Source organism: Saimiri boliviensis, chromosome 6 (genome assembly GCF_048565385.1).
Source record: "Saimiri boliviensis isolate mSaiBol1 chromosome 6, mSaiBol1.pri, whole genome shotgun sequence".
NCBI lineage: Eukaryota > Metazoa > Chordata > Mammalia > Primates > Cebidae > Saimiri > Saimiri boliviensis.
In genome coordinates this window covers 121,054,847-121,082,426 of record NC_133454.1, presented here as the reverse complement: position 1 = coordinate 121,082,426, position 27,580 = coordinate 121,054,847, and the positions used below count along the sequence as shown (strand labels likewise).

Here is a 27,580-nt window from a genome sequence, read left to right as displayed (position 1 = left end):
CTGGGAGGGGAAGGGGGAGTGTGGAATGTTCCAGAAGCCAGAGGAAAGCTCTTTGGTATAACTGTAACCAGCAATGCTGGGCGGAGCCATATCAGCGCCTGAGGCAAAAAAAAAAAAAAAAAAAAAAAGTGTACTCTTGGTTTTAATGGTAGCAAATTCATCGATAATATTTTCAAAGTCCGCTTTTTGCCTCATCTTGTTTTCAGCAAAAAGAATTGCTGAGTTTGATGATTTGTCAATCAAGTGAAGAGCTTAAATAATTTTTATTTTTATTTTTAATTTTTTGAGTTGGAGTCTCATTCAGTCACCCAGGCTGAAGTGCAGTGGCACGATCTCGGCTCACTGCAACCTCCGCCTCAAGCGATTCTCCTGTCTCAGCCTCCCAAGCAGCTGGGATTACAGGCGCACCACCTCGCCCAGCTAATTTTTGTATTTTTAGTAGAGACAGGGTTTCACCATGTTGCCCAGGCTGGTCTCAAACTCCTAACCTTAAGTGATGCACCTGCCTCAGCCTCCCAAAGTGCTGGGATTACAGGCATGAGCCATCACACCCAGCCAAGCAAACTTGTCCAGCCTTAACTAATTTTTAATTACATTCAATTTTAGTAAAAGTATAAGTACTGTTTTGGCATTTGCACTTAGAATGTTATGACTTCCAATACACCAGCTTCTAAATTGTTAAATATTTTTTCAACTACTTTAATGCTCTGGGAAAAAAATTAGCCATTAAAAAAATGACACACAAACACGTATAGAGGGGTGCGTGTTTTTCCATTTGCCTCAGTTGTCCTGATTGTTATTTAAAATTTTGATATTTTGCTCATCATGGATTTTTTTGCATCAATTTTGATTTTTTAAAAAACATATTGCAAGCCAGGCGTGGTGGTTCACGCTTGTAATCCCAGCACTTTGGGAGGCTGAGGCAGGTGGATCACCTGAGGTCAGGAGTTCAAGACCAGCCTTACCAACATGGTGAAACCCTGTCTCTACTAAAAACACAAAAAAATTAGCTGGGCATGGTGGCACACAACTATAATCCCAGCTACTCGAGAGGCTGAGGCAGGAGGATCGTTTGAACCCAGGAGGCAGAGGTTGCAGTGAGCTGAGATCATGTCATCACATCACTCTTGGCCTGGGCAACAAGAGTGAAACTCCATCTCAAAAAACAAAACCATATTGCATTAAAACATTATTTCTCTTGAGGACTGAATTTGTCTGGTGTCCCCGTAGATTTTACACCGTAGGCAAGTGCCTCACTTCCTTCACCCCAGTCTGGGCCCTGGTGGCCTGAGTTGAGGCTGCAGAAAGGCTGGTGATGTCCATCTCCAGATGGAGCACCCAGATGGCACTGGGCCTTCCAGCTTGCATTTATTTATTTAGAGACAGTGTCTCATTCTGTCACCCATGCTGGAGTGCAGTGGTGCCATCACAGATCACTGCAGCCTTGAAATCCCAGGCTCGAGTCATCCTCCTGCCTCAGCCTCCCCAGTAGCTGGGACCACAGGCATACATCACCACTCCCGGCTAATTTTTTTATTTTTAGTAGAGACAGGGTCTTGCTATATGGCCCAGACTGGTCTCAAACTCTTGGCCTCAAGCGATCCTCCTGCCTTGACCTCCCAAAGCGCAGAGGTTATAGGTGTGAGCCACTGGCACCTGGCCGATTTTATCCTAAGCACAATACTGAACTACAAGAGTTTTACCCTCAAAATTATCTTTGTAAAAGATCATGCTCTGGAAAAAATGTTCACTGGGCATGACATGGGCTGAAGGCAAACAGAAGGTCAGGATGTGGAAAACTCCCATGAAATCCCATTAGCAGCTGGGCTAATGTCTATAATCCCAGTACTGTGGGAGGCTGAGGTGGGCAGAAGATCATGAGGTCAGGAGTTCAAGACCTGCCTGACCAATATGGTGAAACCCTTCTCTACCAAAAATACAAAAATTGGGTGGGCGTGGTGGCCTGTGCCTGTAATCCCAGCTACTCTGGAAGCTGAGGCAGGAGAATCACTTGAATCTGGGAGGCAGAGGTTGAAGTGAGCCAAGATCATGCCATTGCACTCCAGCCTGGGGACAGAGCAAGACTCCATCTCAAAAAAAAAAAGAAAAAGAAATCCTATTAGCAGTGCAGCCAACAGTAAGGAAGGGGTCCCAGCCTCTCATAGCCCCTGGTAACCTTCTCACAGATCCCTCCAGCTTGTGCTAAGATACCTGAGTTGGCAAGGCCCTGGTGGACCTCCCTGTAGCCAGTCCCCTTTTCCCCAGTGATGGGAAGAGACACAGATCTCCAAGATTTGCCTGCATGGCTGTGCACCTGCCGAGTGCTGGAGCCACTTTCAGGCAAGCTGCGACCTCCTTGCTCTGGGGCCCCTGAGTGAGCAGCATGCCCATGTCCTTGGCCTGGCTCTGTGACGCAGCACCAAGGACACAGCCAAGAGGGGCTGGCCGGCCATGAATGGAGCCCACATGCCCAAGCCCAAGGACCTTGTTTGCCGTCATCCACGTTCTACATGGAGACCAGTCCTCCTCTGTCCTGGCCTCGTCTCCCGCCTGATGCAAGAGCCGTGCTCTGCGGCCCTTCAAGGACTGAGGGCCATTGGACAGGAAAGGTCCCCCCTGCCCGGCCCCTGACCAGAATCCAGAAGCAGGACACAGCCCATCTTTGTTAAGTGCGTGGGGGCTCCCATGGGTCAGGAGTTAAATGTTACTCTGCCATACTGAGGAGGGTTTGATCCAACAGAGGAGAGTATAAAATGAAACAAAGCGCTCCACTATGTGCGCGCTCTCCCTTTGCCCCTGAGATTCTGGACAGAGACCAGGTTCTCAGGCTGCTGCAGGCTCAGCGCCAGGCAAGCTGCTCGCTGCGAAACTGGTGACCAGCTCAGGGGTGGTTGGCCGCTGATGGGACCTGCAGCTGGCAAGCCAAGGGTCCCACTGCGGTCTGGGTGGGAGAGGGGATAAGCTATACCCGACAGGTAACTCCTCCCTCACCAGGGTGTGGAGGGATGGAGTCTTTAAGACCCAGCTTTTCCCAGGAAGCAAGTACTATTGCGTCAGGCTGAGATGGGGACATCTATTTCAGAGAGGAAGTTGGCAAAGACTCATTCCAGAACTGAGGAGATAAGACCTATCAGATCAAAACAAGGCTGTCGGTAATCCCAGCTTCTCTTTCTACAAACCTGCTGAGCCTCTGGTCTGCTTCCTCCTCCGGGTGGAGGTGAGGGCAGAACTTCCTTAACTCCTTCCCTGCTAACCACAACAGTCCTTTGGCCCAGCTGTTCGTTCCGTAGTTTGATGTCCACTACCTGAGGCCTCATAGGATGACATTTACTTTTTGTACCCCACCTATTTCTAAAGAGTATTTAAAGTGGCTTAAGATAAAGCACTCACATAGAACAGAAGGCTAAAATAAAGATCAAAGCTTGCACGCCATGAAGAAGGAGAGAATGCGTACACCAAAAACACAGACTAAAGCCAGTAGCTGTTTCCAATGCTGCTTTGTGCTGCTTGGCTCCTGAGGGGAAGAGAGGAACATAATGTATTTCTTTTCTTTTTTTTTTTTTAAGAGGTAGGGTCTCACTGTGTTGCCTAGGCTAGTCTCAAATTCCTGGGCTCAAGCAATTCTCCTGCCTCAGCCTCCCTAATGGCTAGGATGACAGCTGTGCACCACCACGCCCAGCACAATGTATTTAAGAATTCACATCCCGGGTGAAAGGAAGCATACCAGTTCATCAAAAGATACTGCTACTGGCCAGGCCCAGTGACTCATGCCTGTAATCCTAGCACTTTGGGAGGCCATGGAGGGCAGATCACAGGTCAGAAGCTCGAGACTAGCCTGGCCAAAAGGGCAAAATCCAATCTCTACTAAAAATACAAAAATTAGCTGAACGTGGTGGTACATGCCTGTAATCCCAGCTACTCAAGAAGCTGAGGCAGGAGAATCGCTTGAACCCAGGAGGCAGAGGTTGCAGTGAGCTGAGATTGTGCCATGGCACTCCAGCCTGGGCGACAAGAGCAAGACTCCGTCTAAAAAAAAAAAAAAATACTGCTACTTTACTCTTCACTGTACCCAAATGAAAACGGATTTGTTAGATGTGCCCTTAGCTAAGGAACATCAAACAATAAAATCCACTGGGCCAGGCCAGGCGTGGTGGCTCAAGCCTGTAATCCCAGCACTTTGGGAGGCCGAGGCGGGTGGATCACGAGGTCAAGAGATCGAGACCATCCTGGTCAACATGGTGAAACACCGTCTCTACTAAAAATCCAAAAAAATTAGCTGGGCATGGTGGCGCATGCCTGTAATCTCAGCTACTCAGGAGGCTGAGGCAGGAGAATTGCCTGAACCCAGGAGGCAGAGGTTGTGGTGAGCCGAGATCGCACCATTGCGCTCCAGCCTGGGTAACAAGAGCAAAACTCTGTCTCAAAAAAAAATCCACTGGGCCAACAGAAAAAAATGGAGTGTGCCTGTCTTCGTAATGAGTAATACACTGTGGCTTTGAGGGTCGGAACCGATCCAGGGACAGGGCTCAAGAAGGCAGCAGAATGGAGGGTTGCCATGGCCCATGGCATAAGGCACCCATAGGCACAGCTGCCTTGTCACCCTGTAGCCTCGGAGCACTGAGCAGAGAGGAGTCCTGGTCTCTTTGTCTCAACTGCTATCAAACAGGACAGATGCTCAAGGCTGCTGACGTTTACCTTTAAGTGGCCAATGACGAATTTGTGGGCAATGTGGTTCCACATGGGTTTCCTGTAGACAGACAGGTGGCCATAATCATGTTGCAGCCATCCAGCTTGGGCCTGGGGAGAGAAGGTCACACATGCTGTCACAGCCTCAGCTAACAGGCACCAAGTCTCTGCCAGCTAGGGAGGGTGAGGGTGTCACGCCTCACCTGAGAGGTAGCAAGGACAAAGGCTGTGATGAGGGTAGGAATCCAGCCATTGCCAAAGTAAAAGATGGTGAACCACCCAATGCTCTCCAAGGCAACGATGTGGGCCAGGTGGAGGAAGAAGAACATGTGGTTGGTCTTGAACAGGTTCATCTCCTCAGCCGTCTTCCTCAGGACCCGGAAGTCCTCGGTGATCTGAGACTGTTGACCAAGAGCACAGGGAAAGGAGTCAGCCACCAGCCAACCCACAACCCAGAAAAGCTGTGGCAAGAGGGGACCAAGCCATGAGCCTCGGCCCTGCAGGAGACCCTGCAATGGCTGCTGTTACCCAACGCCCCGCACAGCCCTGAAGCCTACGTATTTGTCACAGCTAGGTAAGAGTGACAGAGAAAGGCTTTGACTCAAAAGTTTGCATTTTGTACACCCTGTGTTCATAGCAGCACTATTCACAACAGGAAAAAGGTAGAAACCACCCGAAGATCTCATGACAGATGAAGGGATCAACGACACATGGTCTATCCATGCAATGGAATATTACTCAGCCTTGAAAAGGGAGGAAATTCTGACACATGTTACAACATAGGCGAACTTTGAAGACATCATGCTAAGGGAAACAGGCCAGTCACCAAAGGACAAATATTGTGTGATTCCATACACAGGAGGTCCTGGGAGAGGTCAAATTCAGAGACAGAAATTAGAAGCGTGGCAGCCAGGGCTGAGGGATGGAAGAATGAGGAGTGAGTGTTTAATGGGTGTGCAGTTTCAGTTTGGGAAAGATGTAAACCGGGTGGAGGTGATGGTTTCATCACAATGTAAATGTGCTTATTTAATGTCACTGAACTGTACACGTCAAATGATTAAAATGATTAACCACACTTTTTTAAAAAAAGAAAACTTTAATCCCAGCACTTTGGGTGGCCAAGGCAGGTAGATCACCTGAGGTCAGGAGTTCAAAACCAGCCTGGCCAACATGGTGAAACCCTGTCTCTACTAAAAATACAAAAATTAGCCAGGCGTGGTGATGGGCGCATATAACCCCAGCTACCTGGGAGGCTGAGACAGGAGAATCACTTGAACCCGAGAGGCAGAGGTTGCAGTGAGCCGAGATTGTGTCACTGCACTCCCGCCTGGGCAACAAGAGGGAGACTCCATCTCAAAAAAAAAAAAAAGAAAGAAAGAAAGAAAGAAAACTTGCACTTTCCAGCACTCAGCAGAGCTCCACTTGCTCTGTGCACACTGTTGGGTCTTGAGGGGTGAGGTAGGGGAGACTCAGACTAGTGCAGGAGGGAGAGCTGAGGCAGGAAGGAGGCTGTGAGTCCCAGGCACGTGGAGCCAGGGAGGCGAGGTGGAGTCAAGGAGGGCCCTGGGAACACAATGGCATTGCAAGGAAGAAGGAACTTGGGACAGGAGGCAGGGGCCGGGAAAGAGGTGAGGGAGGGTAGTTACCAGGAGGGGGAGCGGTACCCACAGGGCATGACCAGGGTGCTACGAAGGGTGGTTTTGGTGGCACCTGGTGGGAGGAAGCCAGATCTGGGAGGCTGGGTTCTAAGTGGTGCAGGATCTGCAGCGGAAAGGGAGGGTGGTGGACAGGCGAGGAGCAAGGCCAGGGAGGAGGCAGCTACAGGACAGGACCAGCAGAGCTGGGAAAGCTGCAGGCCAGGAGGCGCTGGGGCTGCCGGGGGGAGATGGACCCACTTTCAAAGTAGGCAAGAGGGAACAAGCATGGGTTGGGGTGGGCTCAGGGCAGGCGGTCTTGTATGCCCTGGAGGGACAGGTGAGAGGAGGAATATTGGCCTCTAGAGGACCCACAGGGTGGCCTGCAGCTCATCAGGAAAGCCAGGGGCAATGAGGGAGGTAAGGGACCGGCCAAGAGTCCAGGCCAGGAGAGAGCCTGGTCCTGGACTGGCTCCGCTCAGCAGAGGGGTCTAGCTCAGGCTGGAAACAAGAGGAGGAAGGGCTGACTGGCACCAGGGTGGTACTTCTCCAGTTCAGTCCAGTCTCCGCTCTGAACAGGAGATCGGAGGAAGCTCAGAAGGAGCCATCCCATGGGGCAAGCAGGAGCCACCGTGGCCCGAGAACAGAGTGAGTAACTGACCCAGCCACCTCGCTGGCACCAAGGCCCCCACATGGCGTCCAGGGTCCTGCCTGGTGGTGACAGGGAAGAATTTCCAAAGTGCCAGCCTCAACCCTGGGGTCACAGCGGGCCTAGCCAGAGCCTAGCACAGACTTACATCAGTCAGATGCTGGTAAGCACAGGAGCGAATTGTCCACCCTGCCCGGGACAAGGCTGGCCCAGATGGGTGCGGGGAGGGAACAGGTATGGGTGCCCTCGGCCCCACAAAGGACCAGGGTAGAACCAGCAACTTCCCAGGAAGGAGACTTGGGCAGGGGAAGGTTGGGATGAAGGGAAGAGGGGAGAGGGACAGCAAGGGGAATATTGGAGGCCCTCTGACACTGTGCAGTGCTCCACCATTTACATGGGGACTTCACTGTTGAATAAAACAGCCATGAGACCGCAGAGGTTGCTATTTTCACACACTGCTGTCCTGGAAGCCCCTCACCAAGTGGGGCCTCTGCCTGCAGGTGATGAACCAACGACCTGGGAAAGGTCATTCTTTCTCAAAGAGGTGCTCCCAGACCACACACCCCAAAGCCACGCTGTATCAAATGATATTCTCTTTTTCAGTGTTTCTGTCCTGTCTTTTTTTTTTTTTTTTTTCACTCTTTTTGCCCAGGTGCGATGGCATGATCTTGGCTCACCACAACCTCCGCCTCCTGGGTTCAAGTGATTCTCCTGTCTCAGCCTCCCGAGTAGCTGGGATTACAGGTGTGTGCCACCATGCCCAGCTATTTTGTGTTTTTGATAGAGACGGGGTTTCTCCGTGTTGGTCAGGTTGGTCTCGAACTCCTGACCTCAGGTGATCCACCCGCCTCAGCCTCCCCCACAGTGCTGGGATTACAGGCTTGAGCCACCATGTCTGGCTGTCCTGTCTTTCCCCTAGATTGTCATCTGGCAACTTTCTGGAAAGGGATAGAGGAGAAGGAAAATAAAACTGGCCAGGAGACAGGAGACACCACTCGCTGTTGTCAAACCCCAGCTCCCTGGGAGGCTTTGAGATGCTCCCTGACCGCAAGTGATCCACAGTGGCTCCTCCAGGACAAAGGCACCCCTGCCTCCTCCCCAGTTACTGGTCCTGGGGTGAGGGGACCCTCTCTCGGACTCCCAGCCACCCCCAGCCTTGTCTCCACCCCCAAGCAGGTTGCAAGCCCCACTCACGTTCTTGCCACGGTCCTGGCTGGGCTCCTCCGGGGCCAGCTCGCCAATAAGCAGGGGTTTCAAGAACTTGCGCACGAATTTCAGGTTAGGGTGGAAGGCATGGAAGACATCCTAGAGAGCAGAAGGCGGTGGTGAGCCTGAGACCGGACCTCTGTCTGCTCTCAGGCCCCAGGGAGGACAGTGCGCTCCAGCAGCAGCTCTGTCTGTGCAACCAGACACTGAAAGGCATCTCCTGTGATCTGACCCCAAATGCTGTCTCCGGCATTTTTCCAGGACAGAGCCCTCAGTGTCCAACGTCAGTGGCAATCACCACCTGGGCTTCTGTGCTGGCGTAGGCACGCTAAACTCTCCCAGGGGTTGTGGGTAGATGCACAGGCTGCCTTTGGGCAAGTCGGGGAATGATGCCCCTCCAGGAAGGCGCACCAGGCTGCACAAACCGCGCCATCCCCCATCTCTTGTCAGTTCCTCACACACATGTCCAGGGTTATCAGTGAAAAGAACAAGACCAAATGCTACCACGGCATTGGAAAGGTGCTGAGGAGATCACACAGACAAAAACTAAACACAGAATTATGTCAAAAGCATTCCTGAAAAAGCCTGGGAGGAGCTAGACCATTATGATCCATGTTAAGGTAGTTGGATTATACCTTGCTTTATTTTCGTTGCCTTCCAAACTCTTAACACTGCTATAACGACGCGCATTTTCATCTTTTTTCCCAATTATAAAGTAAAAACGTGCTGAGTTTTGGCAAAGTTAGAAAAAGCACAGCAGAATGAAGAGGAAAATAAATATCACCCAGAAAGTGATCACTATTACTAATATTCAGCACTTTTCCTTCCAGCTTTTTTCTATACATATGATGCATATTACATGAATTATCTCATAAAAAATCTGGCATTTCTATTAGAGATGAGCCGGCACCATGCAATAGAATGTCCCGGTGGTGAATGCTTTTTAAATCTGCATCAAATCAAGCTCCCTGACATTGGCAGGGTTGAGGAACCAGTCAAGCTGCACCATGAGAAACAATCAGAAAAATCAGCGGAGCTGGGGAGAAAAATACGGGTTTGTGAAGGAAAAAAAAAAAAGTAAGGAAAGATGGTCTAGATTAAAAGAGTCTAAAATGATATAAAAACTACAACTCTTGACCGGTTGCAGTGGCTCATGCCTGTAATCCCAGCACTTTGGGAGGCTGAGGCAGGAGGATCACTTGAGGCCAGGAGTTTAAGACCAGCCTGAGTAACATAGCGAAACCCCTGTCTCTACTAAAAATAAACAAAATTAGCCAGGTGTGGTGTCCTGCACCAATAACCCTGGTTACTCGGGAGGCTGAGGCAGGAAGATACAGTAAGCCTTGATGACACCACTGCACTTCAGCCTGAGCAACAGAGTGAGACCCTGTCTCAAAAAACAAACAGGCTGGGCACAGTGGCTCACACCTGTAATCCCAATACTTTGGGAGGCCGAGGCAGGGGGATCGCCTGAGGTTAGGAGTTTCAGATCAGCCTGGGCAACATGGTGAAATCCCGTCTTTAATAAAAATACAAAAATTAGGCAGGTACGGTGGTGCACACCTGTAGTCCCAGCTACTCAGGAGTCTGAGGCACGAGAATCCCTTGACACCAGGAGGCGGAGGTTGCAGTGAGCCAAGATTGTGCCACTGCGCTCCAGCCTGGGCCACAGAGTAAGACTCTGTCTCAAAAAACAAACAAAAAGCACCCTGCAATTCTTTAATCTGAAAAGCTCTCACTTAAAGGGGGGGAAAAAATGAGTTACACAAGGGGGATGAATGAGAAAAAGTGAACATGGACCAGATATGCGATTATATCAAGGAATTACCATTAATTTTCTGAAATGTGACAAAAGTACTGTGATTATGTCAGAGCACCTCTTTTTCTTATGAAATAATGAAGACTTTAGGGAATGCGATCACATAATCATGAAACTTCTTTTCAAAAGCAAAACTGCCCGTGTATAAAGATGAAAAATGCAAAAGTGGCAAAACGTTACAACTGGTGAATCTTGGCTGAGGATACTCAGGTGTTTGCTTATTCTTCCCACGTTTCTGGATGTTGGGAAAATTTCAAAGTCAAAAAAGGGAGGAGGTAGAGAAAGCACTGACCACTCATGGATATCTCTTCACCCCCACACTTAAAGATCTCCCAAGGGTAACTCCCAGTCTCCCATCGTCTCCTCACGGGCATCCCTGGCACCAGGTTCTTTGCTTGGTCTTTGTTCTATTTGTGTCTAGAACAGACTGACAAAGCAACACTTCGTGCAGGAGAAAGCTGGGCCCACGATTTTTTTAAAAAAAAATGTCTGCACCCCACTAGCAGACAGAAAAGGAATGGTAGCAGAGGATCAGGTCAAGTGTATTTTCAGGGAAAAGAGATGTGCTGTTTCAGGCCCTTGGGTGCAGGCAGGGAGGAGGCCCTGGGGGCAGGCAGGGAGGAGGCCTGGGTTGCAGTGGTGACCAGCTTTGCCTTCTCTGGGTGGGGTAAGCCATCCCCACCAGAGCCTCAGGCCGCCTCTGCAAAATGAACAAGTCCCTGGGAGAGGCCAGAGGAGCTGCCAAAGTCAGGGCTCAGGGCTGGGCCTGAAAAAGCCCCTTCATTGGTCCTCCTCACATCACGCCACAGCCTTTGAGAAATGAACAGGAAGTCCCTGGTAAAGCAGTTTCCTGAGAAGCAGCTGCAGTGGCTGATAACTAATGGATTCCTCTTGTTTCATTGAGAGGTAAGGTTCAGTGGCTTGCAAATGCATTCATCTCTGCTACTGCTGCCTCACGCCGCAACCCCTGCGGTCCAGGTTCCGGCTCCAAGGGGAGCAGATGGATGACAGAGCCCTTCCTTGCTCCTCAGCCATTTCCAGAGGGCCCTCAGGCAGCCTCACCTCCCTGAGGCCAAGGGTAACCCCCATGCACCAGGCAGGGAACCAGGAGTGTTATTCATGTTACTCCCTTAAGCCTCAAAGCCTAGCTTTTGAGAGGAAGACGGGGGAGCGCAGGAAGCAAAGTCTTGGGCTCCAAGTGGCAGAGCCAGGATCAAATCCAGGCCCATCTGCCTCTAGCGACTTCTTTCTCATGTGTCACACGCTTCCTGCCGTTTCAGAAAAACAAGCATTCTGCTGGATTGGCTCCTCGTCTGCGGTCAATCTGGCAGATCTCCAGGCAGGCCTGGTATGGACCACCCTTGAACATGCCACACTCCATTCCACTCCAGGGCCACCTCCATTCACAACTCAGCCTCAACATCACCTCCCAGAGGCTTTTCCCAACATCACATCTGAAAGAGCTCTGCCAGCCCTGGGTCTTCCCTGGGTCATTGCCCTGTTAGATTTTCTTCATGGCAGTCATGAAGGTTCATCATCAGACCGAGTGACATACCCACTTGTTTATGGCCTGTGTCCCCCACTGAAACATAAGCCCCCTTGGGAAGGCCTATACCTGTCCTGTTCGCTGCAATAACCCCAGTACCGGCAACGGGACCAATTAAGGTGGCTCACAAGGGAACGAAGGGACCCAGGACCCCACAGCTGCACACACTCTGAGCTCATCCTTTTCCACTGTGCGGTCATGATCAGACACTTGGCCTCTTCCACATTTCACACAACTTGACTTCTGCCTCTGGAACACCAAAAGCCTTCTCCAGTATCCCCACGCCAGTGGCTGCTACAGCTGCCACCTGCTGAGGTGACATAAACATGCCACATAGCCACAGGAATGGTTTGCATATATCAGCCATGGATCTTTACCAAACTTGGTGAGGCAGGTCCTTTTTTAGAGATGAGAAACAAGGCGTAGGTTGGCAGAGCCACCTGCCCACCATCACACTCGGGGATGAAAGTTTGAGTCACGCGTGGCTACCTTGAGCATTGCCCGCTGTTCATGCAAAGGCTTCCTTCAACATGAGCGTCCTCCTCCTTGGGAATTGATCATTTTTGTGTATGTCTTGCCATAAATGTGTCTCACACACTGGCAGAAGCTTCCCAGCCTCTGCCGGGTTACAGAAATGTCTGGCAGGTAGCAGGCAGACCAGGATTCAAGGCAAGGCAGGGCCAACCCAAACACTGTCTTTGGAACAAGAATTGGAACCAGGCTCTCTCCTTGCCTAACAGGCGAGAAGCCAGAGACTTTCCAGGAAGAGGACCTGGGACATGGGGAAGAGAAAAGAGAGGCCAACAGGTGGAGAAAGCAGGGCTGCACCCGCGCTAGCAGGGCAGGTGTGTGGGGGGTGGGGAGCTCAGAACACCCAGATTCCAAAGCGCATGTCACATTTCGCTCTTTGCCAGTTCCTGCTTCTGTCATTGCCCAGCTCTGATGCCAGTCGACTTCTCCACAGGGACATTTTCCCTGCCCCTGTCCCACTCCAGGTACAACTCACAATGGCTCGCCATGCACTGAGCACCTGGTGCCAGAATGTGTTTATGGCTGTGCCCATGTCCTCTGCAGAGCAAGGCTAATCTCTAATTGAATGTTGCACAACCCAGCACTTCACCCAAGACTTGGGAAGTGCAGGACGGGCAAGCTCAGGGCATACAGTGCGGCAGGCAGCAGCCCCAGGAATCAGAACTCTATGAAACAAGCGCTCTGAGAGTGCGGAGATACATGGGCAGGACTCTGGCGTTCTCCAGTGGAAGTGAAGAGCAAAACAGGGATGCTGACTTCCTTTCTGCAGCAGGGAGAGGCAGGCAGGGCGAGAAGCCCCTATGCTATATCCCCTCCAAGGAAAGAAGCAATGGAGGCTGGTGGGGCAGTGCTCCGTGGCCAAAGAGCCCCGCAGTGAGAGCCTCCCCCATAACACAGGGTCCATACACTCCCCTAAAGGTGGAAAGGTGGTGCTGCACAGGAGATAGGCCCCTGCAAAGGCAACCTGGGCATGAAGGAATCAATACCAGTCGCCACTTTCATCTCAGAACTGGGGATGCTGAGGCTGCAGCCACAGGAATTGCACGGCTCCCACCCAGATCTCAGCTGGGGAGATGGAGCTGCCTTCCAGGCCTGGGAATTCATAAAGCTGGGGCTGGAACCCAGGTCCCCTGCCTCTAAATACCACGACCCTCCTGCCCTGTCCAAAGGAGGCCAGAGTTCCACTTTTGATCTGTTGCCTTTTCACAAGAACAACATAGGAGCAGGTTGAAAGGTGGAACAAACCTCTGGTCTCTTCTCACTTTCCCTTGATTCTGAGAGGTCACTAAGGCAGAACGGGCAGCAGCAGTTGCTGAGACAAGGGCTGGGGTTGGGGTGCTGATGTCTAGAGGCAGAGGGTCCAGATCCAAGCCCCAGCTGGAGAGAGAGTGAGGGGAGCACCTCCTGCAGCTTCAGGTCTCTGTCTGTGAATAATTCATCGTTGTGACCCAGAGCAGCTCAGAGCCATGGAGACACTCAATGAATGTTTGATGAATTGTTGCTGAAGAGGAGCAGTTCCACAGGGATGGGACTGCTGTAAAAAGAGCAGACACACTTTTAGGGCATGGGTGAGGGTTCCTTTTGCCCACAGCAAGGAAAAGACGAGAGAAGCACCGCAGGACCAAAGGGAAGAGATCAGAGGTGGAAACAGGAAGAGAAGGAAGGTGAGCTGGGAGGGCACGAGGTCAGATCCTGAGTTTAGGTCTGAGTGCTGCCCTTGAGCCAGCTTGATGCGTCAGAGCAATGAGCGAAGCCGACGGGGCTGATCCAAGCACGAAGTGAAGTGATACATATGAAGGTGCTTTGTGAGCTGCAAAAATCAAGCAACTTTTATTATTAGAGGTAAGGCCAGGGTTCAACTTCTGTGGAAAGACCACATAACAGTTGCCCCATTCTTCTGGGGATGCAGGTCCTGACTACCTGGGTATTTTCCTCCTCAGAAAAAAGAAAATGCCCTATTAAGACGCCTGATAGGCCAGGTGTGGTGGCTCACGCCTGTAATCCAAGCACTTTGGAGGCCAAGGAGGACGGATCACCTGAGGTCGGGAGTTCAAGACCAGCCTCATCAACATGGTGAAACCCCCGTCTTTAAAAAAGAAAATAGAAAAAGCATTAAGTTTTTAAAATTTTTTATAATTTTAATAAAAATTAAAAAAAGAAAGACACCTGATAGTCCCAAGAATGGCTTCCTTGACTTTCAACCTGTTTTTAGCCTTGCGTTTGGGAGACTGCAGTGACGGGCTTAGAACATTGCCTGAGAATGTTCCAGGGAATCCAGCCTCTGTCTTTGGATCAGTCTCTCTCCAGACTGTGCCTGGTCCATAAGTTCTCACTCCCCATGCTCTTGGGGAGAAACTGTCTCCCCAAAGGGCAAAGCAAAGCCCCTTGCTCAATAACCTAGGCAAATGTCACTGGATTCCAGTAGCCTGTTCCTGCCTGTCTCTTTAGGTCCTCTTCCCACACGCCCCACCCACCCCATGCCGCTCAAGGCCTTTTTCCAACCTGGTCCTGGACACTTAAAAAAAACAAACAAACAAGGGGCGCGGTGGCTCAAGCCTGTAATCCCAGCACTTTGGGAGGCTGAGGCGGGTGGATCACGAGGTCAAGAGATCGAGACCATCCTGGTCAACATGGTGAAACCCTGTCTCTACTAAAAATACAAAACATTAGCTGGGCATGGTGGCGCGTGCCTGTAATCCCAGCTATTCAGGAGGCTGAGGCAGGAGAATTGCCTGACCCCAGGAGGCGGAGGTTGCGGTGAGCCGAGATCGCGCCATTGCACTCCAGCCTGGGTGAAAAGAGTGAAACTCCGTCTCAAAAAAAAAAAAAAAAAAAAAAAAAAAGAAAAAAAAAGAGAACCCAGCTGCTCACTCCACCATCATTCAACTGTATCTCCAGTTCGTGTATTTCATGCCCCAAACTTTAGAAGACAGGAAGCTTTGGGGACCGGGATTGGTTTTTTTGGTTTTTTTTTTTGAGATGAAGTTTTCGCTCTTGTTACCCAGGCTGGAGTGCAATGGCGCGGTCTCGGCTCACTGCAACCTCCGCCTCCTGGGTTCAGGCAATTCTCCTGCCTCAGCCTCCTGAGTAGCTGGGATTACAGGCACGTGCCACCATGCCCAGCTAATTTTTTGTATTTTTAGTAGAGATGGGGTTTCACCATGTTGACCTGGATGGTCTCGATCTCTTGACCTCGTGATCCACCCACCTCAGCCTCCCAAAGTGCTGGGATTACAGGCTTGAGCCACCGCGCCCGGCGACCGGGATTGTTTTTACATCTTGCAACACCAAATAAAGCTAGCATAGATTTAAATTTTTTCTTCCAAATTCCTCTTTGCATACTTTCCATTCTAGCGGTTTCATAATCCTCGTTCTTATTCCCGTTTGCCTGATAACACCCCACTGAATTCATCTAGTGCTTACGGTTGCTTCAGTGCCTTGCCACAAATTGGTCTGGTTGAAACAGGTACAGGTGTACCTTATAGATGAGGAGAGGGGGCTCAGTCAAGTGACAACACTCAGTGGATGAGCCCAGTAATGACATCTTCTTTCTTCAATTTCAGGTCTGTTTGCAGCCTAGGTTGGCTCCCACCCTAGCTTCTGAGAGTAACAAAGCAACCAACATCCAAGATGCCAGATGTATAGTCCATGAGAGTGATACAGAAATGCTGGAGCTAGGCCAGAAATGAAGAGACTGTTACATTTTTATGAGACAGAGCCGAGATCAGGGAAGAGTAAGGCATCCTAGTTCTCTGCCGGGAGAGATGTGAGCACTGATTTTTGGAGGGAATTCAAGTGTTAAGGTCAGGTAAGCACCGAGAAACATCCAGAACAAGGATGAAATATCAATCTGATATGGTAATTAAGCCGAAAAGGTTGCAGCAATCGTCAGACTGAGCGTTCACGTAAGAAAATATGTTTAACAAGATGGAATAATCAGATCAAATCCATCAGATTTGACCTCTCCTTCTGGGAAACTTTTTGGCGGGGGCCTGGACAGGGCAGAAACCTTCTACAATTTACCTGTGAAATCAGAAACAAACCAGCCCAAATCCAGCAACATATAGTGGGAAGACCCCTCCCCGCCCCAGGATCCAGAAGGTCTTTTACTTAGGAATTACCTTTACCCAACCTCCTCACTGGGTTGTGGAAAGGTCCAGGTGAGATAGCGCTGAAGGTATGTGAAACATACCCACCTAAGTTCTAAATAGCATCACGAACCCACCCACCGCCCCCCCCCTACCCCCCCACTCCCCCCCCCCCGCCCCCCGCTTAAGCAATGTCCACAAGCCGGTAAAACAGGATGGGACTGAAAGCTGGCTTTCCCAATCTTAAATAATCTCTGGTCCTGCTCCGACACGCCACCTGTCCACTGACCAGCTTGGGTTATGGAGGCCTGGTCTGGCCTCCCCCTAGACCGGTCTCCATGAGAAGCAAGAGGCCGGGAAGTCAAGGTCCGGGGCCTACACAGCTTGGAGGCAAACGCCCACAAACAGACCCGCATCCTAGACGTCGGGTGGGACGATCTATGCCCAGTCTATCCCTCCTTTTAGCCTCTCCCTTCCCAATTTCACCTTCCCCAATGTCTCGATCCCAACAGACCTTTTTACTACTCATCCAATTCACTACCACCAAGAGCCACCCTTTCTTCCCTCCTTGACTCTGTTCTTTTCCCTCTAGCCCATTCGAATCCATGGGGTACCAGCTGAACCTTTGAAGAAACGCATGGATTTCGGACAGGGGGGCAGGGTGCGGGTAGGCGTGCGGTGTAATGACTGAGCCACGCATTTGGGGTGGGTAAGGTGAGCGGCCCTGGCTTCAGAGAGGCCCATTACCTTTAGGAGTGCGAGATGAGGAAAGGGCGTTCTTGGCAGGATTTAAAAACAGAGGGCCATTGAGTTGAACGCCCGAGAGTAACCTCAGTGCAGATGGACCTGTTGCCCAGCCCGCCTAGTGCTGCTAAATCCACCGGCTCAAGGCCTTACTCGACCTGGGCTTTGCAAACTCCAGCCCGTTCTCCTTCCACCAATCCCCGACGCTGGTCTCCAAGAAGGCCGACCCGAGCTTAGGGTGAGTCTAGATAATCCCTGGAGCGTGGGAACCCGAGCTACCGGGCGGTTTTTCCCAGGTGGCCATTGCGGGCCTTCTTAGACAAGAGTCCCAGCAGGAGCGAGTCCCAGCTGGGCTTTCCTTCTCTGCCACCTAGTCTGGATGGAGAGCGGGAGACAAGCACCGAGTCCCACACCGGGCTGCCTGCGCTCCCGCTCCTTTCTGCGGCCCTCAGGGGCGGCCATCTTCCACACTGGGGGCGCCAAAGCCATCAGGCCCGAGCGCCCCCCTCGGGGAGTCCCTGGCTCCGGGCGAACCCCGCGGGAGGGGCGGACGCGTGGGTCCCGGCGCGCGCGGTAGACGCTGCCTAGTTCTCCACTGCTGGGACCTTCACCGCAGCGCTGCCTCCCGGGGTCCCAGATCCGGTCTCCACCCCAGTTGGCCTAGAGGAGGAGGAGGAGGATTGGGGCGGGGGTACCAGTGCAATAGATGCACTTTCCTTCCCTACAGGACGTCCCAAGCTCCATTCAGCGCCGGAGGTCTGTTTGGCGGCCGGGGAGCCAGGGCTCCTGACTCCGCCTGCAGCAGAGAAGGGCGGCTGGGGCGCCCTCAGACCCTTACCGTTGCATCTTCTCCAGCGTAGTGCCCGATGACCCTTTGGCCCCCCGGGTGCCGGTGGGACCATTCGGTGATGTTGTAAACCTTGCGGTCAATGACCAGCCACTTGTCGGTGCGCAGGTTATGCTTCTGAATCTCCTCCCAGCTGAAGGTGGGCATCGTCGCCTCGCGCTCGGCGACCCCCTCGCCCTGGTTCCCCCCCTTCCCCATGCTGCCTGAGGATCGTGACGCCCCGCGCCCTGCGGCCTCCCCGCGCCGGCTGCTCGCAGCACAGACAGCTGTCTCCCGGCCGCTGTGTGCAGCCCAGGCCCTCTTCGCTTTCGGCTTTTGTCTTCTGCTACTCCTCCTCCCACCGCGCCCCCTCCCCCAGCCTCCTCGCCCGTGCCTGGGAGAGTCCCTGCCTTGTCGGCGGAGGATCCCTGGCTTCCCAGTGCCCCCAAGCGGTCCCCTTCCTCCGCCCCTCCCTCAGCCCGCCCGCTGTGGACTTTTGCCTCCAGTAAAAACTCCCCGGGAGCTCAGGGCTTCGACACCTCCTCCGCCCTCCCCTCCGGCTCCCCCCGCCCCGGGTTCCTCATCCTCCCGCGTTCCCCGCTGCCCGGGTTTCCACAGTGATCAGCAGAGCGCCTGCACCAATCGGGTCGCGTCGCCCCGCCTGCCATTGGCCCAGGAGGATCTTTCGAAGGCCAGCGGGCTGGAGCGGCGGGTCCCCGGCTCCCCCGCCCTCCCGCGTGGAGTCGAGCCCTGCTGCGAGACCGGCTACGTGTCGGACCTCCTCCCTCCCCCACGCTCCGGCCCCGGGCGCCAGAGGAGATCCCAAAGGAGAGCCGGGTGGGGGCGGCGATTGGGCTCCGCGAGCCCCCGGGCGCGTGCGCGCACGCCCGGCGCTCTGGGGGTTTGCACCTGATGCCCACACAAAGCGGGCGCGGTCACCCCGGTGCCAGCAAGCGGCCGGGCGGGCTGGGGGACGCGAGCTTCGGGTCCAGACACACAACTCCAGGACCAGCTTGGCTAGGTGACGCCCTTCCTTGGCGCGCGCCAGTCGAGACTCCAGTATCCCACATTGTCGGCGCCATCCACATTCTGGCGCCCTCCGGCAACCTCCCTGGAGACACGAGCTAGCCTTCGGTTAGCGGGCTTTGAACCTTCTAATCAAACAATCTTAGAAAAGAATTGCGGAACCTCTGCTCCGCTTTCTGGGCTGGGCGCCATGGCTTCGGTGAGGGGGAAGGGAGGGTAAAAAAAAAAAAAAAAAGGAAGGGGGCGACAAGGAACTGGCGCAGTCCTTGCCCTGGTCTCAGTAAGCTCAGTCTCGGTGGGAGACGTGGAAGCAGACACACCATTGGGCAGTAATGTTGTACAGACTCCAGGAAATGAAGATTGCAGTATCAAAGGGATGGGGGAAGGTTAGGTTTTTTAGGCGTGGCGTGAGGCAGGCCCCCCCAGACCCCAGCTGGATGGGGCGACTTAGTGGCCGGCGCCCTGGGGAAATAGGCGTGGCTGCAACCGGAGGGCTGACGGGACACGTGGGAAGTAAGGATGAACAGAGCGGGTGGGGTGCCGGAGCTTGGGAGTCATTAGAGGAGTTATAGGGCCCTGGGATTTCAATGGGATTTACAGGACAGTGTGTGCTAGCATATCCTAATCACTAGATTCTCACCACAGGCTGGGAGGCAAATGGGACCCGTTTTATTACATCTCACTTGAAAACGGAGAGGCTGAGATTAAGAGGTGGTCAAACGGGCCCCCTCCAGACATCACATGGAGGCAGGGGTGGTGGGGAGATCACTCTGGCCAACTGGTGGGGTTGTACCGGGGGGCCAGATGGGGTCACTTTCCCGACATTCCCACAGTCCCCAACCTCCCCCACAGCCATTCCTGCTGGTGTCAGCCCTCAGCATCCTTCATTCACTCCACAAACTGCAGACAGAAAGACAGCAGGGCCTCTCTGCCTTTGAGTGGAAACATACATCCCAAACAGAAGCCTCCCGTACAAGATAAGAGAGAATGAAGCAAGACCCCCGGAGAGTACGATGACCTTGATGCCTGTCAAAGGTTGACTCAAATAAAACCAAGAGCATTATTTTTTTCAAAGATGAATGAACACACCATACAGATAACTTTAATGAACACTTGTAAAAGGCATGGAGCTCAGAGCAGCGAGTGATATCTGAAAGGGAGAACCAGGGAGTATCTCAGAAGGGAGCCTTTGAAGGTTCAGGCCCTAAAAGGCAGCATGTATGGTTGGCCTGTGTGGGGTGGCTGAGAAGTGTGGACTGGCCAGGGCATGGGGTCCCCAGCGGGTCCCAGCAGAGCACTAGCCAGGGTAGGTCCTGAAAAAAACATAAAAACATGTGTTGAAGACACAAATGGATGAATGCACTTCAAGGAAGGACTCCAGTGAGGCCAGCAGTAGACGGGGCTCGATTTGAGAAAAGCCCGAGCTGCCTCTGTAAGCGGGGAGAATGGAGGACTTGACTGTGATGGAGGCTCGGACATCTGTAAAGCAGGTGTGCTATGATCAGATCCATGGTGTAGAAAGAACTCCGGAGGCCGGGGCTGGGATGCAGGGGAGGAATCTGGGGAACTGCAATGAGTTCAAAGATGAGGGCAGTGCTTGAGGAGAAGGGAGGGGAGGCCTGAATTAAGAGAGAACTTTAGGGGGCTGACCCCACACTGGGCACTGCCGTGTGCCTCCCTGCCCTCTAAGTTTTAAATTTTTTGTACATACGGCGTCTGGCTCTACTGCCCAAGCTGGTCTTGAGCTCCTGCTTCTGTCTTATCTCTTGCTCTCTCTACTTGGAGAGACTGATGAGACTGTTTTCCTGGAGAAAACCCTATCGTGTCCATCCACCCCAAAGCCACTTAGGAAAAGGGTGATCTCAGGGGGGAACAAGTTTCCCATGGCTTCCTCCTGCCCCACAGAATCCCCCAAAAGCAGCACCAAGGACTGCAGCTTCCTGGGGACCTTTGCCAGGACCTTGTTGTGATCATTGTACTGTACTTGATCAGGGACAAAAGAGACCGGCCTGGGTGGCTTGGAGCCCAGACTCTCAGGCAGCCAAGTGGGTAAAAGGCTGGGCCGGGTGGAGAGGTGCTTTGGAAGACGGGGCCTGGAGGGCTGGAACCCATGCCACCCATTCAGCCCAATCCCCACTGAATGAGTGAGGGAGGCTTTCCATCTTGTCCTCACAAGGAGTCTGAGGTCTGCTGGAAGACTCGCAGGGTCTTCGGAGCAGAGACTGGCTAATCAGAGGGAGAGTGAAAGTGAAAGGCATCCTTCAGCCATCCAGCAGCCAGCCGGGCCTGCGACACTGACAGGAGCACCTGGCAGGCAAAGGACCAACAGAATGCCTCTCCTGGCCTCTTCCATCTCTTCCTTTCCTTGGTTGATAAGTAATCTTTATCAACCAATCTTTTTTTTTCTTTTTAATTTTTTTTTTTTTTTTAAATAAAGATGGGGTTTCACCCTGATGGGCAGGCTGGTCTTGACCTCCTGACCTCAGGTGATCCACCCACCTCAGCCTCCCAAAGTGCTAGGATTATAGGCGTGAGCCACCGCACCCAGCCTATCAACCAATCTTTAAAACATCTAAGTTGCGTCTTTCTCCAGCCATCATCCCTAGTTTTCACGGTCCATTCATTGTCAAATTTTGTGAAAATTTCTCTCTCTGGGTCCATTTTTTTTCCTTCCTTCCTTCCTTCCTTCCTTCCTTCCTTCCTTCCTTCCTTCCTCCCTCCCTTCCTTTTCAAGGCAGGATCTTGCTCTGTCACCCAGGGTGAGTGCAGTAGCACAATCACGGTTCACTGTAGCCTCAACTCCCCAGGCTCAAGCCATCCTCCCACCTCAGCTTCCCTAGTAGCTGGGACTACAGGCATGCACCATCATACCTGGCTAATTTTCTACGTTTTTGTAGAGATGGGGGTCTCACTATGTTGCCCAGGCTGGAATTGAACTTCCGGACTCAAGCCTTCAACCTTGGCCTCCCAAAGTGTTGGGATTACAGGTGTGATCCACTGTGCCTGGCCTCTGGGCCTACTTTCTGTCTCAACCATTTAACAGATCATTGCAATCTTCTCTGATGCTAATAGTAAAGATGATGGTCCTTCTGACTGGCTTATCAATCTAGGTGTGTGAAGGACTTTCAAATAATGGACAAAAGTATTTGCATGCTATCTGTGGCTGAGGAAGCATTCAGTAGGTGGTGATTCTTTTTTTTTTTCTTTTTTTTTTTTTTTAATCTTTTTATTTTTAAGATGGTGTTTCACCATGTTGGTCAGGATGGTCTTGAACTCCTGACTTCAGGTGATGTGCCCACCTTGGCCTCCAAAGTGCTTGGATTACAGGCATGACCCACCACGCCCGGCCGGTGGTGATTCTTTTTTTTTTTTTTTGAGACGGAGTTTCGCTCTTGTTACCCAGGCTAGAGTGCAATGGGGCAATCTCGGCTCACCGCCACCTCCGCCTCCTGGGTTCAGGCAATTCTCCTGCCTCAGCCTCCTGAGTAGCTGGGATTACAGGCACGCGCCACCATGCCCAGCTAATTTTTTGTACTTTTAATAGAGATGGGGTTTCACTATGTTGACCAGGATGGTCTCCATCTCTTGACCTCGTGATCCACCCGCCTCAGCCTCCCAAAGTGCTGGGATTACAGGCTTGAGCCACCGCGCCCGGCTGCCGGTGGTGATTCTTATTCTTCTTCCTCTTAGCCTCATCCTCATGGCAAGGCATAAGGTAGGTATTATTACTCTGTCTTTCCAGATGAAGACACTGGCACTCGTGGAGATAAGTCTGGCCCCTCCATCTGCCCATCATGGATTGAGTCTTGGAATGCAAACCCCAGACCCTGAAGGCAGCCCTCTTGGCCTGCTCCCATCAAGCCTCCTGGAACCCTCTCTGAAAGGTCAGCAAGTCCAGCTGTGCCTTCTCAGACCTCTTCAAGGCATCCACCCACCTGACGTCCTGAAATGCCATGCTTTCGGATTCTCTGACAATGCACAGTGCCCAGTCTGCTGCTGGGCCACCCTCTTCCTGCCTCCTCCACTTGGTTCTTTTCCTCTGCCTCCTCCCCTCCAAATGCTCTGGGCCCTTAGGGGAGATGACTGCATCTGGGATGATGCAGCTCAAGTGGACATCCACAGCCCTTTCCCAGAGCCAGAGTACATTTCCAGTCAGCTCTTGCACATGCAAAACTGAGCCTCCTGCTAGCAGCTCGAAGACAACACAGCGTCTCGGGGCAAGGGAGCGGTCACACCAGATGTGCCCTTGGACCTATCCAGGTCTAACCCTCACTGTTTCTGGCCCCAAACTGACATCATCATCATCCCTTCCAAAAATCAGCCCTTCCTTTTAACTCCTTCATTTCTATTCCCAGTACCACTGTTCCTCCTGTGACTTGGTCTCAGAATTCCAGAATGTCTTTTGCTGCTTCTTACCTCCCGCCTCCCACCCTTGAAAAAACATTGTCATGTTCAGCAGATTGTACCCCCAATGGTGTTTTCTTCTGCCTCTGCTGCCACCTGCGCTGGCAGAGGCTCCCTGACAGCCAGTGATTGCACCCACAGCTACAGGGTCATCTTACTGAGGCCAGAGCTCACTGCCCCCAAATTTTCATTGGTTCCTTGTGGCCTAGAGACTCACTCGGGATGGGGGAGGAAGGAAAACGCAGTGGAGGAGAGCCGAGGAAGCAGCGGCACCATTTCTGCCCCTCCCTGCTGGCTCCTAAAGGCCCCTTGGGGAAAGAGCCCTGGAATAGAAACCCAAAGACATAAACTCTAGTCCTGGCTCTGCAGCCACCCAGCTTTGAAATCAGTTTCGTGTCCGGTCAAATCAGATGATTAGATTAGATGCTAAGTTGCGGCCAGCTCCAACATCATAAATATGTGCAGATGTCGTATGTATAGATAGGTATGGGCATCATTTAACTTGCATCATACCAATTTTAAAAGTGCTTTTTCTATCAGTTATTTCAAATGATTGTCACAACAGCCCTTTGAGGCAAGCAGGATGTGTATGTATCGCTTTTTTACAAATGGGGAAACTGAGCATCGAACAGGTTAAATGAGTAGCCGGAAGTAACCTTAGTTAGAGAACAGAGTATACTTTGGAATCAGACCTAAAAAGTCAAACTCCAATGACTTAACTTTGCAGAGCTTCAATTTCCCCGATATAAGATGAGGCTCATCAAGTAGTGCCTACTTCTCCTGTGTTGCCTCCTTTGGGTCACACCACGTTTGGGCACCAGCAGTGAGTCAGCCGTGCCGCAAATCAAAGGCTGGGAGGTGGGGGCTGGATGCTACCTTGCTAAGACCCTGAGAGGGCCTCTCAACCTGAGACCCTCAACCCAAGAGGGACTCTCAACACTACCTCAAGCAAATCACGGCCACCTGATGCTGTGTCTCTCGAAAAACACTAAGGTGAGAGGAAGGGACCCAGATACAGCAAAGGGGGATCACAGCGGGATCCCCCAGGATCTGGACTTTGAGACCCTTTGGAGCTCTTTGACCCAGTAAGCCTCCCCTCAAATGCTCAAATTTGCTTGTGGTGTTGGATCAGGTCTTATCGTGCATATTTGTCTTGGCTGTTATCACTAAGGCACTGACCTCAGCTCTGAGAGAGGACAGGTGTTTTCGGAGTCAAGTCGGCGTATGGCCAACTTTAAGAGGCTGGGGAGGGCCAGAGGAGGCACTACCGAGGTAAGAGAGCCTGTGGCAGCCACGGGGGCAGCACTGAAGCAGAGGAGGAGTATGGTCGAGGTGCTGGCCGGGCAGAAGCCCTCAGAAATACACAGTCGGAGGCACGGGCCAGGAGGCCACAAGGTAGGAGTGCTCTACCTCGGGGCAGAGAGCAGCCTGGAAACTCTCTGACTTGACCTTAAGTCAAGGAAACTGAAGCCCAGAGATTGGCTTATCCAAAGTCACACAGTGGGAAATCTGAGAGGTTTCCGATTTCTAAGACTAGGATGATCTAAGCATCTGGATCCACCCTCTCACCGAAAACACATAAAAATCCTCAATAAAATATATAAAGCATCACTGAAATGCAGCAGTCATGAATTGCTTCATCTGTGCAAAGGTTTATCAGATTTGGTTGACCTGTCCCTGTGCTAATGAGCAGTATCCCTCACCTTTGGGTCTTGTCCCCAGGGGCGATGACACCCTACCCTAACACCACCACTTAATGTCATCTCCATCTGAAGGCCAAATGGAGCAGGGGCACCCAGATGACAGCACACTGAAGTAAGAAGGTCGCCGCGTGGGGACGGGGTAGGCTCAAGTTCACTGCCCTCGTTTGCCCCCTTGGCTCTTTTCTTTCTTGTAAATAAAATGGTTTTGAGTAGATAGCCTCTTAATTCCTCTCTCATCTGTGATTCTGCTTTCTCCAAGGGTGGTAGGTTGCTTCAAGCTCAAGGCTTAGGCAGTCAGTGTGCGCTCCAGTGCTGGCTTCTGGAAGGAACCTCCTGCAGTCCGGAGGTCTCTGAGTCATCTGGGAATGCTGTCTGGACGGGTACCGGCAGACTGGCAAACACTAGAGAGCTTCCTGCCTGCAGTATTCTGTCCCAGAGTAAAAGACGCTTCTGGTCTCATCTCTCCTCACCTCCTGTCCCTGGCCCTGACCCCAGGTGTGGTGCAGGGAGGGTCCTCCTTATCCATCTCTGCCTTTGCTCTAAGCCCTCAGTGTCAAACCTACAACTCTCACACCCTCAAAAAGATTCCCAGATCTGCCAGGTCAACTCCTCCCGCTAATTGTCTCGAAGTGTATTTCCCCCCGCCAGCCCTAGGCACTGCCCAGGTCCAACCAGCTGCATGTTCCTGCCAGAGTTCTGCACCCAGAATTGAAGAACCTTGGTGGTCTGGCACCTACCTCACTTTCCTGGCTCTTTCTTTCCTCCAGTCATCCTTCCCTCCGGCCATGCAGGGTGGCTCACTGTTTCCCACGCATGGCCATGGTCTGCCAGTCCTCCTGGCTCTTGGTCCATGCTCATCTCCTGGCCGGAGTGCCCTTCCCCACCTTGGCTGCCTGCAACTCCTACTCCACCTTAAGATCCAGCTGGTGATTGGCCTCCACTGTGGCCAAGTCAAAACACTTTTTTTTTTGAGATGGAGTCTCATTCTGTTGCCCAGGCTGCAGTGCCGTGGTGTGACCTCGGTTCACTGCAACCTCCACCTCCTGGGTTCAAGCAATTCTTCTGCCTCAGCCTCCTAAGCAGCTGGGATTACAGGTACACACCACCATGCCAGGCTAATTTTTGTATTTTTGGTAGAGACAGGGTTTCACCATGTTGGTCAGGCTGGTCTCGAACTCTTGACCTGGTGATCCACCCGCCTCAGCCTCCCAAAGTGCCGGGATTACAGGTATGAGCCACGGCGCCCAGCCGCACTTCTTCTATACGTGGCATAGAATTACGTGTGCCTCTCCCTCCACCAGCCAGCTGGTAAGTTTCCTGTGAGAAGAGGCTGAGTCTGATCAGCGTGGAGTCCTTGGTGTGGGCCACGTGCTGGATGCACATTAAACATTTGTGGAATTCAACTCCAGAGAGAGCTCTGGGGAAAGTCTGAGCAAGGGGCCTCACACCTGAGCAGTGGATGCATCCTGCATTGTGACTCTGTGGCTGGGCTGAGCTTCCGTGCTCTGGGAGTAACCATGGTGCAGCGGTGTAGTGGAAAGTCATGCCCTTGGGTTAAAAGAGCCCCCTCCAACCACCCCACATCACATTCCAGCTTTGTCTCTCAACTGCTTACTGCATGCCCTGGGACAAGTCACTTCATTCATTCATTGGTATATTTGTTCAGCATTTAATGGGCATTGTGGTGGCTTTGTAGTGTCAACTTAGCTAAGCTGAACTACATTGCCCAGAATTCCTTTGCCTAGAGGGTTGTGGGTTGGCGGAGGGGTGAGGAAGAGAAATGTTCACAAGATTTGGAAAGTGGAAGGACAGCACAGCTGTTTTTGCTGTGCTCTGAAGCTGTGCAGGGCAGGTGCCCAGCACCTCCCCTAAGCTGTTGCTGAATGCTGGCTTATTGTGTTGACCCGGAGCAGCTGCAGGCCCACAGGTCATCCAGCTCCTGGATGAGGTGTGCGACTCTGGAACGAAGATGCCCAGTTTGTCCCTCGGGGCCCTGGCATCATGGAGACTGCAGGTGGTGAAAACCAGATACCATTCCAGTTTGTTGTTTATCTTTCCCACTTCACATCCAGCCTCTCTCCCTGAGCTGGCCCAGCTAACCTCAGGCCCAGCAGAGACACAGAGATAACCCCTTACACAGACCAACCAACCATCTCCCACCATCGAGGAGTTCTGACCCCTAGAGAAACCCCTTATTCTCTATGGCTCACTGGAGCTCGGCTTCTGATGGATCAGATGGATCCTCTGTAACAGGCACCCTCCTCGTCCATGGAGATGGGAAAATAAGCAAGGTGTCACCCTGCTGGGGCTCAGGTTTCTGTTTTACCAGGAGGGTGGAGGGGCGACTGGATGATGCGTAAGGTTCACAACTGCTCTGTCAAGGGTGTGATTGGACAAGCCCCCAAGTGCAAGGCACATGGAGCCACTGTCTGCACACCCATGGCTCAGGAAACCGCTGCTCCTGGGACAGGACAGCAAGAGTCAAGAAGCCACCCAGAGTCCGGGTGCGGCGGCTCACACCTGTGATCCCAGCACTTTTGGAAGCTGAGGTGGGTAGATCACCTGAGGTCAGGAGTTCCAGACCAGCCTGACCAACATGGTGAAACCCTATCTGTACTACAAATACAAAATTTAGCTAGGTGTGGCAGCAGGCGCCTGTAATCCCGACTACTCAGGAGGCTGAGGCAGGAGAATCACCTGAACCTGGGAGGCAAAGGT

The 27,580-nt window shown here is 52.3% G+C and overlaps 1 protein-coding gene and 1 long non-coding RNA gene across 2 annotated transcripts in view; one reads left to right on the top strand and one right to left on the bottom strand.

Moving 5' to 3' along the window:
- The window catches only part of FADS2 (fatty acid desaturase 2), a 39,334-nt gene extending 21,094 nt beyond the window's left edge, over positions 1-18,240 (bottom strand). The window contains exons 1-4 of the mRNA XM_003920207.4: positions 17,742-18,240; positions 8,164-8,274; positions 4,890-5,087; positions 4,696-4,797 (exon numbers count right to left, since the gene is read on the bottom strand). Of these exons, the coding sequence (XP_003920256.1) occupies positions 4,696-4,797; positions 4,890-5,087; positions 8,164-8,274; positions 17,742-17,948 (618 nt within the window). The 5' untranslated portion in view covers positions 17,949-18,240. The remainder of the gene's footprint in view (positions 1-4,695; positions 4,798-4,889; positions 5,088-8,163; positions 8,275-17,741) is intronic.
- LOC104650842 (uncharacterized) lies at positions 16,831-25,076 on the top strand. Its single transcript, XR_744440.3, has 3 exons — positions 16,831-17,141; positions 22,498-22,639; positions 24,882-25,076. It is a non-coding gene; the product is annotated as an uncharacterized LOC104650842 (long non-coding RNA).
- The last annotated feature ends 2,504 nt before the right edge of the window (positions 25,077-27,580 follow it).